At 41.4% G+C, this 21,787-nt stretch overlaps 1 protein-coding gene across 1 annotated transcript; it reads left to right on the top strand.

Annotated features, from left to right (window-relative positions):
- The first annotated feature begins 1,152 nt into the window (after positions 1 to 1,152).
- On the top strand, positions 1,153 to 20,318 carry dmgdh (dimethylglycine dehydrogenase). Its single transcript, XM_078271291.1, has 16 exons — positions 1,153 to 1,350; positions 1,589 to 1,757; positions 3,686 to 3,784; positions 3,865 to 4,029; positions 5,580 to 5,784; positions 12,898 to 13,146; positions 13,245 to 13,443; positions 13,822 to 13,991; positions 14,090 to 14,243; positions 16,367 to 16,532; positions 16,632 to 16,762; positions 18,470 to 18,687; positions 18,889 to 19,046; positions 19,405 to 19,464; positions 19,581 to 19,715; positions 19,805 to 20,318. Exons 1-16 carry the CDS (start codon positions 1,226 to 1,228, stop codon positions 20,015 to 20,017), a joined length of 2,616 nt encoding a protein of 871 aa, XP_078127417.1. The 5' UTR covers positions 1,153 to 1,225; the 3' UTR covers positions 20,018 to 20,318.
- The last annotated feature ends 1,469 nt before the right edge of the window (positions 20,319 to 21,787 follow it).

The raw sequence follows: 21,787 nt of genomic DNA, 5'->3' as shown, positions 1-21,787 counted from the left end.
GGGAACATGAATGTCTGAACATTTTTTTGTACCAATTCATTTAGAAAGTTAGGATATTTTACTGCACATGTGAAATATTTGACCTGTTGGTGGAGCCAGAGGAAAGGTCAGGGGATTACCAAAGGTCATTAGGATTCATCCTCTGGGGAACATGAATGCATGCAAAACCATCCAACAGACCGACATGGCTATAAAGTGTAACGTGAAAATTAAACCGTACGGGTAAAAACTGTTTGAGTCTAAACAAATAGAGGCATAGAAGACAAGGCTTTGCCTTGGGAACAGCTTAAAACAAACAGTCCAGCATGTTGCAGCCCCCCTAGAGATAGTGCCAGCCTATATACTGCACTCCACATGTTGTTGTGTAACTTTATATAAGTCTAGTGCACCATGTTTGCTGATAGACTCACTAGCTTATCAACTAAGTTTGCTTTCTTGCCTCTAAATCCACCCAGTACAATAAACCTATCCACATCAGTTCTAATCAGTTCATAAATACATTTGTTTCTGCATTTCAGTGTTTATATAAATCAGCTGTGAAGATACAGTAAATGTCCAGTTCAAACCTGTTGCAGGTGGGTTTAGAGGAAGCTGTGTTGCAATATGTATATGCATCCCATATATATACAGTATGAATGTATATACAGTATGTATGTATACAGTATGTATGTGTGTGTGTATATATATATATGTTCAAGATGCGTTATTATAATAATATATGAGGCACAGGCCATTTTCCTGCAAAACCTGTACTTTTTTACACTTTAAGTACATTTTGATGCTAATACACATGTACTGTCTTCTGTAGGCTACTTTACTCAAGTAGGATTTTAAATGCAGGACTTTTAGTACGTTTTGATTGGTACTTTTACTTAAATAAAGGATCTGAGTACTTCTTCCAACACTGTGCAGAAAGTAATATTACACCATGGTAGCAATGGCTGTAGATAGAATGAATCAATTAAATAACTCACATAGTTTAATCAGGAGCTATGTGGCCTAAATTTGGGGTTGTGACACTCAAAGGGTTAACATGCCTCAGGGTTGTTATGGGTAAAGACTAGCTGTGGGCGTGCCATAACAGCTGTCAGTGCAAATGAGGGATATTTGTAACGACCACACTCGGCGGTGCAGGGGTCCACTGAGAGAGAGAGAGAGAGAGAGAGAGAGAGAGAGAGAGGGGGGGCTGATTATGCTTTAAGTTGCATGTAATATTACCTCAATTATGTCGCGGATATTAAACCTAATCAATAGTCATATGCGGAGAGATTTAGCCGCGTGTCGAGGCAGTGTTGTTGGGCTTCCTATCAGGACCATCTGCTGCACTTCCAGAAAACAAACACAAGAGGGGTGAGTTTTGTTCACATTTCATTTGACTCGCGTTGGTCAGGCAATTTGTTATATGAGGGTATAAAACAGCCATAACTACATTGCAGAAATGTTGCCCTTAAAGTAGTCCTGGTGCTTCTGCATCATGGTCAACATGGTGCCTTCAGTTTGTCAGCTCTGGTTCCAGGTGTGACAGCGTTGTAAACACATGTTGGAGCTGTAATGATTCACATATAATTCTGTGTTTATCCATCTTCAGTGATGCATCCTCATCGTTGAGGAAGAGGTGGAAGGACACCGCAGACACTGTGATCATCGGTGGGGGATGTGTGGGAGTCAGCGTGGCCTATCACCTGGCCAAAGGTGGAGTGAAGGATGTGGTGCTGCTGGAGAAGTCTGAGCTGACGGCTGGCTCCACCTGGCACGCTGTACGTCTACCAAAGTCTCCTTTTATGTATTAAGTACAGTGAATATGAAGGTGGACGTAGTTTGGATGAAAACCCAGATGATCTGTGTCACATAACACCAGCATATTGGCACACTCCCTGCTTTCCTGTTTAAAAAGCTGTGAGAGTGAACTAAAACACTCTGAAACACATTTCCATTTAATATTTTTGTAAAAAACGCCCATCACAGTTTTAAAACCCAAAGTTATGTTATCAATTGTTTGTTTTCTCCGAACAACAGTCCAGAAACCCAAATATGTTCAGTTTCTCATCACATAAAACTAAGGCTGCAACTACCAGCTATTTTTGTAATTTTCGATTAATCTGCAGATTATTGTCTGGATTAATCGTTCTGTCCATATAGGGAGCCCAGAGTGACATCCTTTTAAATAGTTACTTAAATAAAGTATTATTTAGGGCAACAAAAAAAAACAACAACTGACAAATGACTGAAACATTTATTTTTCTTTTGATCAATTAATCAACTGAACGTTGAAGCAAAGTCCTCACACAGCTGGAACTAAGCAATATTTGGCATTTTCACTGGAGAAATTCCTTAATTTACCATCGTTTTAGCCCTATTTGCTTTAGATGTGCACATTTTCTTATTCAGTTGTGAAACATGGATTCACAATGTCTTTTCTTTTAATAACAGGGCATTTTCTTGATCATTTTTAAGCAAAATTAGTCAATCTGTCCTCTGAATGATATTCCAACTGACCAATGAGCATCTAATGCTAATGGCAAATCTAAAACACAAGTATTTAGTGAACGTGTTTACAGCCATTTTCTGTTTGTGTCATTCAGTAGTCACGTCGTATTCATCGAGAACAGCTGTTACAAGTTTTCAAGGCATCTGAGGACTCTTGCCCCACATTCACTCCACTGTGATGCTATTAATACACGTTTGACATGTCAAAGGGTGGAACTTACTCTTATTATATTACTATCTTCACCCGTGGGGAGGTGGGGGGGGTTCAGATGTATATATGTTTTTGGCTGTGGGAGGAAAGTGCTTGGACAGGGTAATCAACATTTTATATAAAAAATGGATCAAATGACTACTGTGAAAGGGGTCGCTCATAGTGATGAAGAATTATCACTCAACTCTGTAGCAGCTTTTTTAAGCTCATTGCTTTTCTTATGGTCACTGTTTTGGTTTATTCTCACAGCTCTCATTAGCGTTGTTAGCTTTTTAAAAACTGACTGTATGCTCCTTTCCGATCACCAAATGGTAGACAGCATCAGACAGATATGAAATGAGACAGATATTAGTCTGCGAAGTTGTTGGTAGACCAAAACAGAGGTAAAGGAGAGTGAAAAGTTGATTTTAAATTCATCAGGTGGACACAAACACGCCTCTAAATGAATGATAATGTTGCTTCGTGTCTTGCTGGATGTGTAAACAGGCAACTGTTTGCGAACACGTCAACTTAAAGGTGCTGTAGGTAGGACTGGGAAGATCCAGGACTTAGCCAAAAAATTTTAACATCAACAACTTCTCAGTCCCTCCCCCCTTTCTGCTAAAGCCCAAAACGGTCTCCTAAGCCCCTCCCCCCACAAGGGAGAATGAATAAGTGTGCATGAGCAGTGATTGACATGCAGTTAGACACCCCCCTGGCCCTGATTGGTGCATCTGAACAGGGAGCTGTGGATTTTTGCAAATCACACTACAGGCTGTAGGTGGTGCCAGAGGAGCCGGATTTTTTTAATTACCCGTTTCATGTATTTCTACTCGAACATAGGGTCAGTTTCAGCAAATATGACAGAAAGTTAGTTTTATAAGTCTTACCTACTGCACCTTTAAATGGGATGTCAGTGCTTTTTCCAAACAAAAATGCAGATTTAAGTCTGTGAGTGTTGTGTCTTTGTGGATGTATTTCCTTCTCATGGTTTGTTTTGTCTTTCAGGCCGGTTTAACAACATATTACCATCCAGGCATTAACGTCAAGAAAGTCCACTATGACAGCATTAAATTATACGAGACCCTGGAGGCTGAAACTGGACAGGTGAGATGCCTCGCTAATCTTTCCTATGTGTTGAGGTTTTGCTTGCACATGTGTCATTCATAGCGTCTTTTTATCTGCAGGCAGTGGGCTTCCATCAGCCCGGCAGTGTCCGTATTGCTTCAACGCCGGCTCGAGTGGATGAGATGAAGTACCAGATGACACGCACACACTGGCATGTGACAGAACAGTACTTTATCGGACCGGAGAAAGTCCACGAACTTTTCCCATTGCTCAATATAGACAAGGTCTGTCGGAACCATGGAAATATTACAGAGTTTTTATTCTTACAGAGAATGTGATTCTTGTGGATTAATGATTGACTGATTATTTTATTGTTTTTTAACGATTAATTTATTGTTATTTTTGTCTGCTTGTCCCTGCTGATCCTCTCAAAGCAGAACAGTACATCTATCAAATAATCTCCTGTACAAAGTGTTTGAATTTCTGCAGAAATTCACCCAGATATATAATTTTTAAAGGATGTCAAAGTCAGTCAGTCTGCCTATTAGTGTCTTGGTCGATTGGTCAATCTGTTTGGTAGATAGCCTCAACAACTACGGAACAGATTGCCATTAATTATGCTATAAATATTCATGATCCCCAGAAGATCATTCCCTCTGATTTGAGTGAGCCCCTCTTTCTTTATCTAGCACCACCACAAGGCTGAAGTTACCCTTTGTGCAGAAGAATTGAAAAACTGTTTTAAGCCCCCAACGTCTCCTTCCAGGCATCGCTGCGACCGTTGACTTCAAGGCACCTAACCCTAACCCTAACCATATCCATAACCATAACTATTGCCTAATCCTAGTGCCGCAGGCAGCGCTGCCTGGAAGGAGGTGTTGGGGGCTTAAAACACCGATAAACCAAGTATTCATGCTCCTCAGAGGTAGAACCGTTGCCATTTTGGACCTTCCAGTTTTCTATTTGTGTCTTCTTCAATCATCAAATATTAGGCAGATTGCCATACATTTTTCTATGAATATTCATGATCCCCAGAAGATAATTCCCTGTCCTTTAGTTTATCACCACAAGGCCAAAAGTACCCTTTGTGCACAAAACTTGTCCAAATCTAAATCTCAAAATGCCCATGAAACGTACCAGCAGATTCTTAGACATTCATGCTCCTTAGTGGAAGATCATGCAATTAAACAAATTATCCCCATTTGAAATATAATTGATTCCAAGTGGAGATTGATTTAAATGTGTGCTTAGGCTGTAGCCGAACACGAGATCAACAGTTCTCAGTATCAAAGCACGCTCTGGCGTCACACTCCTCCAGGTCACAGCAGCTTGATGATTTGGCCCACATGTTTGTTCACGTGTCCCACTTACAGATTCACTGAACACAGCATATTTGCTATGTGGCGGTTAATGTGTGAACCAGCCGCTGTTACCTAACGTACAACCAGACTGTTAAACCCTGAAGCTGACTTCTGCTGTGAAACAATGATATTCTGTGCACATGGATTAGGTAACCTATCAAAAATGTGATTATTAGCAGAATGTGCTGTAACTGTGTGAGCTAATAAGGTGTACAGTATATACTGTACTTTTATGGAACCATACCAATTTATCTGTACTTGATAGGCTCCTGTGCTTTTCTTATTTGTTCTAACGTTAGTTTATAAGTGCACAAAAATTGTCCAAATCTAAATCTGAAAATGTCCATGAAATATACCAGCAGATTCTCAGACATTCATGCTCCTTAGTGGAAGATCCTTGTCCGTTTCGGATCTTGCATCATCACAAAATGTCCACCATTTGTTGTTACATGAATGTTTCTCTATATTTCCAGGTGTTGGCAGGTTTGTACACCCCAGGAGACGGCCACATTGACCCTTACTCTCTGACCATGGCTATGGCTGCTGGTGCTCGTATGTACGGTGCCCAAATATACAACCCAGCCCCGGTCACCGCCCTCACCCCGACCGCTGACGGAAACTGGGACGTCCAGACTCCTCATGGGACCATTCGCACCAATCGCATCGTCAATGCAACAGGTTTGTACTTGAATATTCATGTTCCCCAATGCACATTTGCTCTCAAACCAGAGATAATGGGGGAATGTCGCATGTGTTTCTTTAGGAACATGCATGGAAAATGTTGATGGTGTCTGCTTTGATCTGTTTTTTTTTCAGGCTTTAAAGGGGTTTAAAAGTTTCATGTTCACATTAAAATTTGCGTCAGAGTATTTTTTTTCTTTCTTTAGACGTGCAAACAACTAGAGCCTCATACACACTGCAGTCCATACACTTTAAGTCATGTTTTCTTCTAACACATGTGACAGTCGCATGCTAAAATGTAACTCGAGTGCAGGATATCTCATCTCATTTCAGATATTTTATCTGCTGATTAATACACAATGCAGACTCATCCCATAGTCACTGCTCTATAAAACCACTCAACAGCAGGAGACCTGTGTCAACGCAGACCACTCATTGCAGAGTTCAGAGAAACTAGCTTTTGGCTTGAACTGGGGGGGGGTTTGTTGGCAAAAACTCGTTTCATCCCTGTAACTGTTGCTTATTTATCTGGCAAGGCTTAGGAAGGAGATGGTGTAACATATAGCAATATATAGGTCATGCACATTTTTCTGTAGCTACCTTTTCTCTGCAGAAAGTCATCTTAATATGAACTAACAAACAAATAGAAAATGAAAAGCATTATAACTTAGTACTGTAAAATTCATGGATCAGAATTCTGATATATATGCATGTTTAAAAGTGTTTTGACAGTCGCAGCAATGCAAACACCTTGTCCCTTTAAAATGTTCTAGTACAGTCACAAATATTAAATTGTAAATGGCACCCTTAAGACCTCGCGGAACAAAAGCTCTTCTTGCTCCATATTTCCGCCCTTTGTGTATTTGCACATTCTGTACTCTGGTTGAAGCCAGTTATGTTGCTAGTCCCGCTGGCGTTTTGCCTTCACTGTGTCTGACAGCCAATCCAAACAGGCCAACAGTTCAGATTTCATCCAATCTTGAAGCAGCAGCACATGCACACCTCCCAACAGAGACAGTTGTTTTTTTTTTGTTGTTGTTTTTTTTAAAGCATTTTCCTTCTTTTTGTATCCAGGGACTGAAATGTCAAACTGATAGATATCACACCTATGTGTTTGCATTAATCTTCTTCCCACATTAAGCAAATTTAACATTTCTCTGGTCATGTTTATTATTGATATTCAGTTCAATTCAATTTTATTTTAAAGTATCAAATCATAACTAGAACTGCAAGCAGTTATGACGGGGTCCAAGCCTCCGATGCCAGTCGCCCCTGACGCCCCGGGAAGCTGTGCCACTCGCCCCCCATGACCCGGGGAGCTGCGCCAAAGCGGGACCTAAAGCATTACGCGGGGGGGAAAACATTGGTGAATATCGAGAGGTTTGAGCCGCAATCTGTGGTACGGTGTGAGCCACGACGTCTGCAGTACATTGCTGTTGCAAATGTAGTGGTTAACAGTTCATCTCCATGCATACACAGACTACCTTTAACAATTCTCTACAATAAACAAACTTCTTAACCCCCCTGACCACAGGGGACAGCAAAGAGAAATGAGAGAGTGATTGAGAGGGTGGAGGGGGGAGGCAGGTGTGGTGGTTGAAGGAGCAGGGGAGGTGGTCAGGTTGTTGCAAATGGTGTCATAGGCGCTGATTTATGTTTTCCTCTGTGGGTGCTCACAGGCGCACGCCCTTTAAAAAAAAGTACTCAAAAATGGTTTGCATTTCAGAACCTTAGGAAATGGACAGCGGCCGACGCGATCACACACGCCTAGTAACTCGATAATTAAGCCGTAAAGTAGGCTTCATCTCAGGACAGCGCCACTTCTCACAAATACAGATAAGATTGGAGATGAAAAGTTTAACTGACACGTACCAGCTTCGTGGGAAATTAAGAATCAATGTCACCGACATAACCAATCACACTATGACAGACGCTCCACTTAGCACCAACTGCAATGTTTAATTTTAAATGAATGTAGCCTACTGGCAGTCTGGCACACGTGGGTGCTCGGTATTTTCCGTGGGTGCTCAAACTCCGGAGCACCCATTGTATCGGTACGTACGAATGGTGTTGATTTTGGATTGAAAAAGTGAGAGAAAAGAGTTGTATTTGTCCACTGTGAAGGTTGAAGAATCTTTGTCAGGTGGGTTAAGAAGTTTGTTTCTTGTAGAAAACTAGAGGAGCATGCGAAAGCAAAAACCAAAACGTAATGGTAGGAGGTAAATATCAGTAAATATTGAGAAGTGTGAGCTGCAAGGTCTGTGGTACAATCCTATTGCAAATATGTCATTAACAGTGATTGAGTTAAAGTGCCAAAACATGTCTACGTTAATTATAGCGCCCCCTAATGGCCGATCTTCACCGAATTTGGTACAGAGCCTCAGAGTGGCATGCCGAACGAGCACCACAAGTTTCGTGTTGATTGCATTTACTGTGGCAGAGATATTGCAATTGCAAATTTCCCATTTAAATGCATTGAGTTATTGGCCAAAACAAATAAATGTTGCTTATAGCGCCCCCTTAAGGCCGAGCTTCGCCAAATTTGGTACAGAGCATCGTAGTGGGATGTTGAACAATGAACTCAAGTTCTTTGCTGATAACATTTAATTTGGCCGAGATATGATATGATACGTGTGTGGTAGCTAGCTAGGAAAATTTGTTTGGTCGTCAAATGCGCATACTTTAACATAGCAAAATTCCTTGAGTAACTTTTGGTCACGTCCATCTGGAGATGCTACCTACCAGGTTTCGTGTTGATCCATCGCACGGCCTAGGACGAGTTTGAAAAAGTTGGTTTTGCGCGATATTACGAAAAAGATTTTAAGCAGAAATGGGCGTGGCCTATATCATGTGATTCAGCTTGATTCAAGGAACACGTGGATGTAAGGTTTTCTAATGTGCGATGTGTAATGTGGGAGTTAAAGGCAAAAAACCATTATAGCACCACCTAGTGGTCCACATGTGTAATTTTTGGTAGATGTGGTCCATGACCAATTGTCTATCTACACTGTAAATTTAAAGTTGTTGGAGTTGTAGGAGTGCCCCTAGATGGTACCCAACAAATTTTGTAAAAATTGGATGAGCGGTTCATGAGATATAAACCTTTTGTACTTGTAGCGCCCCCTAATGTCCAATTTTCGGAAAACGCGTGGGGGACGCGGGGGAGTTTGGCGTTGATAGCATTTATTTTGGCCGAGATATGGCAAAGTTGGTGTTTTCATAGTTAGCTACACAAATTTGTTTGTGCGTAATATGCACAATTTTTATCCTATCAAAATAATTTTTTGTCAGGCCCATCTGAAAATGCTACCTGCAAAATTTTGTGCCAATCGTTCGCACGGTCTAGGAGGAGATCGAGAAAGTAGGTTTTTGATAAATCGCGATTTTTCACGCATAAAAGTCTATGCGGAAATGGGCGTGGCCTATATCACGTGATTCAGTTGGATCCAGGGAACGCGTGGATGTATGGTTTTTGAATGTCCGGTGTACGGTGTGGGAGTTATAGGGCCAAACACGTTTCTTCTGCTATAGCGCCACCTAGTGGTGGAAGTGGGTCAATTGTTGCGCCTTAGGTCCTTGCGGAGTTTCGGACCAGTCCTGAAAATGGCAACCCCCCACCATATACGGTTTAGGCTGTAGTCTGAGTTTTTAAGCGGAGAAGAATAATAATCCTTAGAAAAACAGTAGGGTTCCACAGCCCTGCTGTGCGAATGGTGTAGCGCTTGCTACCGCCGGTTCTTCCAGACTCGTGCTTGGACCCCTAACAAGAGTTCTCTTGATACACTACAGATAGAGTAGGTCTAGACCACACTCTATAATTTATAAAGTCCCAACAATTCTAGTAATTCCCCCAAGAGCAAGCATAGTGCGACAGTGGCGATATTGAATGGGCAAATGTAGGCTTTTGCGAGTACAGACTCATGCATTTTCTTTTTGTATGTTGGGTTTGTTTTTGTGATTCAAAGATTGATGGGCTGCAGAAATAACCCCCATAATAAATCTCACATAGCAAGGAAGATAACACCTCCCAACAAACATCAGGAACCTCAGTCTTTTTTTTATTTTTATGCATTGTGCGCCTACGTATGTTATTGTTTAAAACCCATTACCCACAAGCGGCTGTTTTTTTGAGCTTGCATAACACCAACCATCTTTAATTACCATCTTTCTCTCTGCCTTTTAAAGAGCCTTTTTTCAACATACTTTATCTCTCCTATTCTATATTGCCGCCCCACAAAGCCTTGTCTAGAACCTCAATCACTCCTCTTTTCCAGCCAACGTCTTTTTTTTCACAAATTCTGCTCACTGTTGAAACTGAGACGAAATATGGAACGCAGGCTGTAATGCTTCCTCAGGGCTGGACTGGAATAATAATTCAGGCCAATGAACCTAACAGAAGTTTAGGCAAATACCTACACATTAACCACAGCCTACTGTAACTATTTTCTGATTACTTTTACGATGGCCATTCTCATGCTCAAATATGTTTCTTAAGTTGTTGCAGCATTTGTTGGGTTGATGCCATTTGGGTACCCAAAGAACCCCATTTTCATTCAGATATCTCAAGGTGAGAGGTCAAGGGACCCCTTGGAAAATGGTCTTGCCACTTTGGAGCGTTATTCAGCCTCCTTTTACCGACAAGCTAGCATGACATGGTTTGTACTAATGGATTTCTTAGGCGGCCGAAATAGTGGCGGCCCCACGACTTTCTAAGGGTTAACACTGGTCTGACACTCCAGGCCAATTAGCTGCCTAGGTCACCGGGAATTCCCCCGGTGCTCCTGATGGCCAGTCCGGACCTGGGCTACCCCCACTTCCCAAAAAAGTTGACCATTGAGAGCCTAAGTTAAGGTCAATTAATACCTTGCTTTAGCTACCTATATATCAACTATTTACCCATTACTTTAACTGTTTGTCCATTATCAAAGTTATGAGAGTTTATTCAGTACTTTTAGCTTTGTCAACTTCTCTGCCTGCGTGTTAACTAGTTTTCAAACTCCAAATCGCAACACGTCCAACATGTGGATGTGTTTCTTTTTTTTAAATCAAATTGTAATTTGAATTTTATCAGATTATTTGAGGTTTTTCACAACCGTTTCTCACTTAGCAATTAACTGCAGAATCACCTTCTGAACAAATTTTGATTTGATTATTATACGTTTAGATCCATAAACAGAGAAACAAATAGTTTAACAGCGTTGATGGCTGATGTGAACATAGTAGGACTTGTTTTAAAAGTTGTTATTTTTGGTGAGCTTGTTTTTAAGCCGTTCATCACTGTTCCTGGGTATTTCTGAATCAGCCCTGTGTGCAGGCGTCCGGTAAACATGCACCTCTGCAGCCCAGCTCCTGCCTAAACTGCCTGGGATCTTATCTGGATGTTGTGTGCATGCACCCCCACCCCATCCCTCAACGTGAGATAAAGTTCACATATGGAGCAAACACAGAATATAAAAAGTAAGTGTTGAAATGTTAATGGGCTGCAGACTTGCATGGAATTAAACAAATTATCCCCATTTGAAATATAATTGATTCCAAGTGGTTTAAATGTGTGCTTAGGCTGTAGCTGAACATGAGAGCAACAGTTCTCAGTATCAAAGCACGCTCTGGCGTCACACTCCTCCAGGTCACAGCAGCTGATTTGGCCCACATGTTTGTTCATGTGTCCCACTTACAGATTCACAACGCAGCATATTTGTTACGTGGCGGTTAATGTGTGAACCAGCCGCTGTTACCTAACGTACAACCAGACTGTTATACCCTGAGGCTGACTTCTGCTGTGAAACAATGATATTCTGTGCACAGGCAGATTACCGTATACAAACTGGGAACTATATTTTCAGAAGGCGAAGCACTGCTACTTCTGCTACTTGGGCAGAGAGATTTCCTCGCAGCACACGAGAAGCCCTGTGGTGAGGAGCAGAGAGTAACAATGGTGCTTTTCAGGTGTTGCGCTAATCACTCCAGCGCCCAAGTAGCAGTGCTTCGCCTTCTGAGAATATAGTTCCCAGTTTGTATACGGTTAGAAGATGGCTGTGTCTCATGTGACCTTGTTATTTGTACACGCTGTGACTATACAAATCACAACATGTAAATAGGAAAATGTTGGCGTTATTTTGTCACTTATTGGGAGCAGTAGGCCAGATGGAGTCGGTTACCTCCAGGATCTGTGCTAAGCTAGGCTAGCAGTGGGTTCGTCAGACAGAGTTACGACACACACGGAGATGAGAAGGGTATGTATGGATTCATCTAACTCTGGGGGATACGGTGAATAAGCTAAAGTCCCAATAAGTTGGCATGTTCCTTTACAGTAAATGATACAGTCTCAATTACAACCTACATAAGACAAACCCATAACACCAGCGGATGAATCACATGCTATTCTTGGACAATACACTCTTGGTGTGTAGCAATGCATGTACAGTATCACAAATCAGTAACAATCTCATGCAGACTTGCAAATGTTATAAACGGACACATATTCATTGTTAAGGTACTCAAATGTCCTGTGTTTTGGGTCTGTCTTTTAGAGATATGTCTCAAAAGAATAAAAGTAATTAAAAAACAGTTAGAAAGTCTGATCATGGTCCATAAGGTTGTTGCTGAATCTTTTTTGACAAGGAAAGAATTATTCACTTTTCCTTCCATATATTGAAAGAGGGGCGTTGAAGGAGGCATAACTCCTTACGTACAAACGGATTCATTCGTCAAACTTTGTGTGTCCACCAGGAGACATAAACTCTTAAAGGTCCAATAAAACATACTGTAACAGCCCTGCCAGTTTGCCAAAAGACTGACTGGTACTGTGGAAGAAGTTAGGAATAGTTTGACTTTCTTGAGAGAGAAAGACTTTAGTAGATGAGAAAATGTATACCACTCTTGTATCTCTCTATAAAGCTAGCAGCCGGTTAGCTTAGCTTTGAATAAAGACTGGAAACACAAGTCTTTTATTAGATAGGCTAACCGTCTCCTTGCTGCAGCCTGATATGTAAAGGGCTGTGATGAATTTGAACACGTAATTTGTTCGAAATACTTCAAATTCAACCCACATAGCAGAGCCAACTTTATCTTGTTAGTTGATTTAATACCATCTCTGTTGGGGTTTTAAAGGTTTCTGGGCCCGGGAGGTGGGCAAGATGATTGGGTTTGAACATCCCACCATCCCGGTGCACCACCAGTACGTAGTGACGGCAACGGTACCGGAGGTGAAGGCTCTGAAGACGGAGTTGCCTGTCATCAGGGACCTGGAGGGCTCTTACTACCTGCGTCAGGAAAGAGACGGCCTGCTGTTTGGCCCGTATGAAAAGATGGAGAAGATGGTGCTGCAGGACTCCTGGGTCAGAGACGGAGTGCCTCCAGGTTTGTCTGCCATGGATGCAGATTTGTATGAAAACCTTTTTTTTTTTTTTTTTTCTTCTTCTTTTAACTAACTGTCTGTGTCTCTGTGGCTGCTGCAGGTTTTGGTAAGGAGCTGTTTGAGTCGGACCTTGACAGGATAATGGAGCACGTTGAGATGGCCATGGACATGGTCCCTGTGCTGAAGGAAGCCGACATCATCAACATTGTGTCTGGACCAATCACCTACACCCCCGACCTGCTGCCCATGGTCGGACCACACCAAGGAGTTCGCAACTACTGGACTGCAATTGGCTTCGGGTACGTGTTCTGGAGATTGGTTAGCAACTTAGTGCTACGATTTGGGGAAAAAAATCTAATCTAACTAATAATCTAATCTAATTTTTCTGCCAGATATTACGATCTGAAAAAAAAAAAAAGTTTAGCTAAGGTTCAATATTCACTGTGTAACAGATAAAACATGTCATGGAGTATTATAACATGAGACACCATCAAAACTGCTCTATATTCTAATGCAGGAATGACAACATAGATTAGAATTGCCAGAAATACGTTTTTTTTTTTAATAAGCATGGAACATTGAACAGTGAAACACAGAACATTTATCACAAAAGCTAGTTATAATAAAAATTGATTTTAAACGATTAACCGTTCAGCCCTACTTTGGACTATTTTCAGGTATGGGGTCATCCATGCTGGTGGTATAGGAAAGTTCCTGAGTGACTGGATCCGGACTGGAGAACCTCCTTACGACCTGATTGAATGTGACCCCAACCGCTACAGCAACTGGGCAGACATGCCTTTCATGTGCGCCAAAGCTCGAGAATCCTATGGCTTCAACAATGTTGGTAAGAAGAATACAAGACGATCGCACATTCTTCGGACGCAACCTTCTCTTTTTACTGTCACTAAAACTTTTTGACGGTCTGTTGTTCCGTCTCTCCAGTTGGTTACCCGAAAGAGGAGCGTTTCGCTGGGCGACCAACCTACCGAACAAGCGGTGTTTACGAGCTGCTGAAGGACAAAGCATCCATGGGCTTTCACGCTGGCTGGGAACAACCTCACTGGTTCTACAAACCTGGAGATGACATTGGCTACAAGTAAGGCATCCAGTTTGCAGGGCTGATATAAAATACTACGTTAATATGCATTCTTTATAAATCTCTAATAATATCTTTGTTGTTTTGATAGGTAAGATGTGTACAATAACTATCTTAGAACTGAACAATAGCCGATATTTCAAGAAGTAAACACTTGAACAAAATGTTTCCCAACTGTTGTTTCAGCTTTTGTTTCACGACTGCCTTTTAATTAAATTGCTAACTGCTGTTGCAACCGTTTAATTAACCAGCAATCACACATTCCCACACCAGAGCCACACCACACCACCTCCCAGTTTCCTGTTTTACAATACCCTCTCATCATTGTGGGGACAGAAGTAGAATATAGTGACGCCTCTTGAGTATTCAGCAATGCATAAAGAGAGTCGCTCTGATAGTTTCGGCTGGAGATACATAGCTGTCAGAATAAATGTTTTAAGGACACAGTGTTCTTGGCACAAAGCACAAACACATGTTCCCATATAGACACAGAAGAGCTCACCACATATCGTCCAACACTAAGCTGCAGCACAAGAGAACCATTTAGTTATTTAGAAACCACACTGGGAAAGAACATGACAGCTGCAAAAATCCAACAACACATGCGGATAACTGTCAATCACTGCATTTGACACACCTTTACCATCTCTGAATATGCGCCGTGACATATTTTAAAAACCATGCCATCACAGATTTCTTGCGGAAATCCGGGAAAGTGTGAGTCTTGCCACAACTGTGAGTGTAGAAACCATTTGGCCTGCTCAGTGGCTGCATACTTGGCGTTTGTCTTTGTACAAATGTTAAAGCCGCAGTCATAATCTTGCTATGCAGCTTTCTTATTTTACTATATTATAATTTTAAGCACAGTTTTGGCATGGCTTTTAGGGATGCCAGTGTCGGTTGGTTGATCCACCACTTTGGTCCAGACTTAGATTACAATTATTGGATGCATTGCCATGCAATTTTGTACAGACATACATCCATGACTTTTCATCTATCATGAGGTCAAAATGGTAATGTGTCCACTATGGTTTATTTGGTTTGTGTCCAAATCCCTACAATACTAACGACATTCCCATCAGCCTCAGCTGTACTTTTTTGCTGCTAATTACCGAATGTTAGCATGCTAACAAGCTAAACTAAGATGGTGAACAAGATAAACGTATTACCTGCTAAACATAAAGCATGCTAGCATTGTGATTGTGATCAGCATGCTGATGTTAGCGTTTAGCTCATGCCAAAGGGCCACCTCACAGAACTGCTAGTATGACTGTTGACTCTTAGGGCCCTATCTTGCACCCGGCGCAGCGCAGTGCAAAGCCCGACGCAAAGCCTGACGCAAGTGTCTTTGCTAGTTTAAGACCAACGCAGTTGGTTGGCAGTAGTTTAAATAGCAAATGCACCTGCGCCCATCTTTGCGCCCATGGGCGTGCTGGTCTTACAGGGAGGTGTGTTCAGGTGAATTATTGGCATATTGCTATCTTGAGGCAGCGGGAAGTGATTGCGCCATTGACCAACAAAAACCTGATCTAAAGTCAATAACGCAGCATTTCATTGTTATTTTAACAGCAAATTAGTAAAATGCGCCTAGGCTTATGCATAGCGCATGCACACTATGCTTGTTACACACACAGGGAAGCGCAGCAGCACACACACATGCAGAAGATTACAAATAAAAATATTACGGTGCAAATATATTATAGGCAAATCACGGCCGCCATCATAATAGCAATGCGCCAAGGTACAAACACGCCTGGCTTTTAAAGGGAATGGGAGATGACATTCTGATTGGTTTATTGCATGTTACGCCCAAAACACACCTATGAATTAATGAAGACACTAAGTACAACCCTTTTGAACCATACGCCCGGCACACAGACCCATTTTTCTGCCGTCAAACTAGCAAAAGTGGATTTGGACACGCCCTAAACGCACCTGCGCCAGGCGCTTCACGCCGTGCGCTTAGATCATTAAAATAGGGCCCTTAGTCTTTAGTTCATTTATTATACTTCCACATCAGTTTTTCATTATGCAATGGAGCCAAAAGAAACAGCCAGTAAAAAAAACAAGTTGGGGTTTTCATTAAAGATATAAAGCGTTCATTGTTTTTGTGTTGTGCTTAGGCCCAGTTTCCGACGCACCAACTGGTTCGGACCAGTCGGCAGAGAGTGCAAGCTGGTGATGGAGAAAGTGGGAGTGATCGACCTGACGCCTTTTGCCAAGTTCATAGTGAAGGGGACGGACTCTCACAAGCTGCTGGACCGCCTGTTTGCCAACACCATGCCCAAGGTAGAGCGCATGTATACCTTCATTAACACCAGTGTGAGTTGTTCGAAGCATATGCCTCTCTTTTCTGACTCATTATCTATTTGACCTGTGTGTCTTCAGGTGGGCCTGACTAATATCAGCCACATGTTGACACCCACTGGGAGAGTCTTTGCTGAGGTCACCATTACCCAGGTGGCACCAGGAGAGTTCTTGCTCATCACAGGCTCGGGATCAGAGGGACATGATCTCAGGTGAAACTGTTTACACACGATCTCACTCAAGTTATTCAGGCTAGCCTTAGCTAACTTAGTAGGAAAAGTTTTGTCTTCATTTATACTCCTACATGACATCTGCCTAAATAATGAAGCAAGTACCACGTAAAGGTAATTGATCATAATAGTCTTCCCATTTAAATGTTCCTTTTTAAACAATATCCTTAGTGCTGCTGAACATAGAAACACAAGACTTTTCCTTATGATGTAACAACACTATAGGTTTATATTATGGCCAGTTTCAATTATTTCTACTTTCTTACTGAGAAATCATGTTTTGTCTGTAATTTTGGCATGGTGAGGGGTTTAAATACCCATGAGCATCGGCCACCATTGCCATGGAGTGGTCAGTCTGAGGCGAATGAGAACGGTTCGTCTTGGCAGTAGTGAACAATGTTTAGTCTTTGCCTGCCGTTATCGAAGCATGTTACAGAATTTTAAGCTCTGTGATTGGATGTTTCTTGCTGAAATGCACCTCGGTAGTCATAGATATAATCCTGGAACCAGATATTTTCTAACACAGTTGTTCATCTTTTGTACTGGTGATTCAACTGGGAGAGTTTCATGTCCTTCCAAGCTGTAGAAGTACTCCAACTGTCAGTCACCTGACATTGTCTATCGAGAAAACTAATGGGACTAATATACAAGTTGAAACTGGCTCCTTCCATTTTGCAACTCCTATGTATTGTGGTCATTGTAGTTTTAGTACTCGAAAGCATAGCTACACTCTAAGAAATGTCAGTTTTGATGCAGTATTTTCATGCATCTTCGCAAAGAGAGATAATTAACCAGACACACACACACACACACACACACACACACACACACACACACACACACACAGACGTAGACAAACATTTTAATTTTCATTGTGCAAGGAACAGCGAGTGCATGACGTTAGTTCTCAGTCACTCACAACCTGGCCAGAGTTGATTCTTAAACTGTGCTGAAAAAACCCCCTCACAGTCTGTTTTATACGACAGAAACCTAAAACCTTAGGTAAGCAGCTGTTAACACAACTCCCCTCCATTTGCTCCAATCGGGAGGCAGTACATTAAAACATTTACTCTAACTAACTCTATCTCAGCCTGAGGGAGGCAGGGACAGTTTCATGCTATGTAGCGACCTCTGTTGGTGATGGCACCAGACTATACTGTAGATGAATGAGGTTCAACAAGGTCACATCACCCTGTGAAACTCATCACAAGTGGCTGAGATGTGGCAATATGTGAAATATTTAGTGTGGTAAAGGCATTATGCTATTAAGTTAGGTTAACATCCAGTGTTACTTACCAAAATGCATTGTGTATATCCTTGAGGTTTAACAAACATATCAAGTACCTCATTCCTGAGAAAGCATTTGCAAAGCAGAAGTATTTTAAATCCTGTTTTGTTTAATAACTTGCAGTCTTTTTTCTTTCCTGCCTTTGTTGGGACATTGCTGTATATCTTGGCAAACAATTGCTACCTAAATGGGTACCCACTAATTCGAAAAATAGCTCTGTCGTGCTACTTGAGGTTTAAAACTCCACAGGGAGCCTTTAACTCTGTATAATGCAAAATAATCATATAATCAATGAGTCAAATATACAGCACGCAGAAAAGCTATCATAATACAATTATACAAACAAAGAATCTCCTTTCTGACTGCTCAAAGTTTTCTCTGTGGATTTGAACTGGACTCAGGTGGATAGAGGCAGAAGCTGCAGACGGTGGATATGATGTCGACATCAGCAACGTAACAGACGATATTGGCGTGCTGGGCATTGCAGGACCAAACTCCCGCAAAGTTCTCCAGAAGCTGACGGATGAAGATTTGAGTGATGCCGGATTCAAATTTCTCCACTGCAAGTCCATCCAGTTGGCCGGCATTCCCGTCTGGGCCATCAGGATCTCATACACAGGTACTGCACACTTTGTGAAGTTCAACCGTGTTTGCTTCAACACATTATTTTGTCAAACAGAGTTAAGTACTTTGGTCTTTTTAAAAGAGCAGAGGAGCACAACAGTTTCACTGCAACTCTAGTTTCTAGCCTTGAGTGTGTTTTAACATACTGTTTGGTGACACTGTATATGCGTGTGTGTGTGTGTGTGTGTGTGTTTAGGTGAGCTCGGTTGGGAGCTGTACATCGAGCAGAAGAACATGGCAGCTGTGTACAATGCCATGATGGAAGCAGGAAAAGACGAAGGCATCGACAATTTCGGCACCTACGCCATGTCCTCCCTCAGGCTGGAAAAAGGCTTCAGAGGCTGGGGAGCTGAGGTACACACACACACACACACACAATCATTCAGAGAATATAGTTCGTCACAACTTGTCCTTTTCACATTATGATTATTGTTCAGATTAAACAAACGAGATATAACGTGTTAATCAATGAGCCTTAGAGGTGCTGGGAGACAAATTTTGTTACCTTTGGACAGGCAAGCTCTTTTCTCCTGTTTCAAATCTTTATGCTAAGCTAAGCTAACCAGCTGTTGGCTGTAGCTTTATATTTATAGACACGAGAGTGGTATTGATCTTCTCATCTAACTCCTGGCAAGAAAATGAATAGTTTAGAACTATTCCTTTAAGTAGCACAGCGTATGACTTTTGACTAACTGTATGTTGATCTTGACAGATGAACTGTGACACCAATCCACTGGAGGCTGGACTGGATTATTTCATCAAACTGAACAAGGTAACCATCCATGTCATTTTTAGTTGTGCATTTTTAACTGTTTTACATTTGTTTCTTAATTTTTTCTATAACCAGCAATAAGTTCTGAAAAACACTGCTTGATTCTGTTTGTCTAGCCCGCTGACTTTATTGGTAAAGCAGCCCTTCAGGAGATCAAAGTGAAGGGCCTGAAGAGGAAGCTTTCCTACATCACCCTGGCCACGGATGATATCGACCCCGAAGGCAATGAGACCATCTGGCACAACGGCAAGGTTAGCAACAGTGGAGGTTGTCTAGTGTTTCTGTATTATTTCGTTATTTTGTGGATATTCTCACACAAGCTGGCGTCTCTTCTCCTCAGGTGGTCGGCAACACGACATCCGGAGCCTACAGCTACAGCTCCCAGCAGAGCCTGGCGTTCGCTTACCTGCCTCTGGAGCTGTGCTCGGTAGGCCAGAAGGTGGAGGTGGAGCTGCTGGGGAGGAAATACCCCGCCATGGTCATCCAGGAGCCCTTAGTCCTCACCGAGCCCACACGGACCCGGCTGCAGAAGAAAGCAAAGGGAAAAGCATAAGCACAACATTTTCTCACCAGCTATTAAATAACTAACGTATTGTGATAAATCAATGAGAGTCTTATATGGAAAAAAAACTTTTGTACCGGACTGTTTGTAGGGAAAGAGTCAAATCACTTCACAACTTCCTCGTCCTGTTTTGTCTCTCATGAAGGGGGAGTTGTGAGAGTGCGTAACGCATCGTATGAATGTGTTTTTGAGCAACAAACTGTCCGTCAATTCTGGCGCAAAATGAACCTAGGGGTTAATAACATATTTTCTCTGGGATCTGTTTTCATGCTAATCGAATGTGTCTCTAGCTTTTAACAAGCTACCGCAAAACCGGTGGTTACCTGCTAACGCTAGCTTTCGGGGCACTTGGTAAATCACTATTTTATACCACTAACAAGGCTCAAAATAGCACCACACTTTAACAGTAGCATAATGGGCCGTGCAACCAGTAACCAGTAACATAGCTCAAACACAGCGTTCGTGGTCCGACTGCTCATGACTGTTTTCTAAGATGGCGCCCAAATGTAAACACGAACGGTACTGTCTTTATAATCTATCTTTTTAATAAACTGTCTGTACACTTACAAAGTTCTCAATGCTTCGGTTTGCATGTAGGGACCCTCATTATGCTACCGTTGAAGTGTGGTGCTATTTTGAGCCTCGTTAGTGGTATAAAATAGTGATTTACCAAGTGTCCCAAAAGCTAGCGTTAGCAGGTAACCACCGGTTTTGCGGTAGCTTGTTAAAAGCTAGAGACGGATTTGATTAGCATGAAAACATATCCCAGAGAGCGTTCGACTCTTATTAACCCCTAGGTTCATTTTGCGCTAGAACTGTCCTTTAATGTTCTTGCACCACACAATGTCTTACAGTGCTGAAAGAGTAATTGAAGTTTTTTGTAATTGTAGTTCCTTTAATAGATGTTAATGTTTTACAGGTCAACCTATAGCTCTCTTTGTGAAGGATGCTTGTATCTTGAAAATGAAAAATGCCTTTTGCGTTTATTTTTGAACAAAAAAAAGGATGCAGCTGCATTTCGTTTAGTCATAAGAGCATTTTGACACTGTGGTAAAAGTGATAAAGAATATAAACACTGATTACCAAAACAGAAAGAATGCTTGCAAACTTGTACAAAGATTGTTTATAAATCTGTTGTTTTTTTTATGAATATGTAATTACATTGGTTTACAGTAATACCTTGATAATTAAAGCAATGCACTCACTGTCTTGTATTTGGTGTTTGTGTGTCTTAACTTCTCCTCCACTCTTCCTCAGAGTCACAGTCTTCTTCTTTATCTGGTATCTGACTAGTTTAACCTTCAAGAACCAAAAGCTACACTTTAACCTACTCCACTGTCTGAAAAACATCACGTGAGGATGATTTTATTCATGATGAAGATGATGATGGATGGAATGAATAACATCTTTCCGTTTAAATTTTGTAAAATATAAAAATGAAACAATTTAAGGTAATTCAATAAATTATTAAAACTGAATTAATTATGAAAGGTTTATACTATGACTTTTTCCATAAAGAAATTTTATTTCAAATTGCCATCTCTCAAAAGTCTGTTTTTCCTAATTCACCCGCTTTCAAGTCTAAATAATGTAAATAGTAAGAAACACTTGTGCATAGCAACATCCATGCAACAGTGGCCCCTGCTTGTTAACTACATACACTATGAAATATACAGTATAGTATACTGTGCTATACATACACTATACATTAATAATACAATATTATGAAGTATATATATATATATATATATATATATATAT

Source organism: Sander vitreus, chromosome 16 (genome assembly GCF_031162955.1).
Source record: "Sander vitreus isolate 19-12246 chromosome 16, sanVit1, whole genome shotgun sequence".
Taxonomy (NCBI): Eukaryota; Metazoa; Chordata; class Actinopteri; order Perciformes; family Percidae; genus Sander; species Sander vitreus.
The sequence above is the reverse complement of the archived record's forward strand: the minus strand, read 5'-3'. Positions and strand labels throughout refer to the sequence as shown.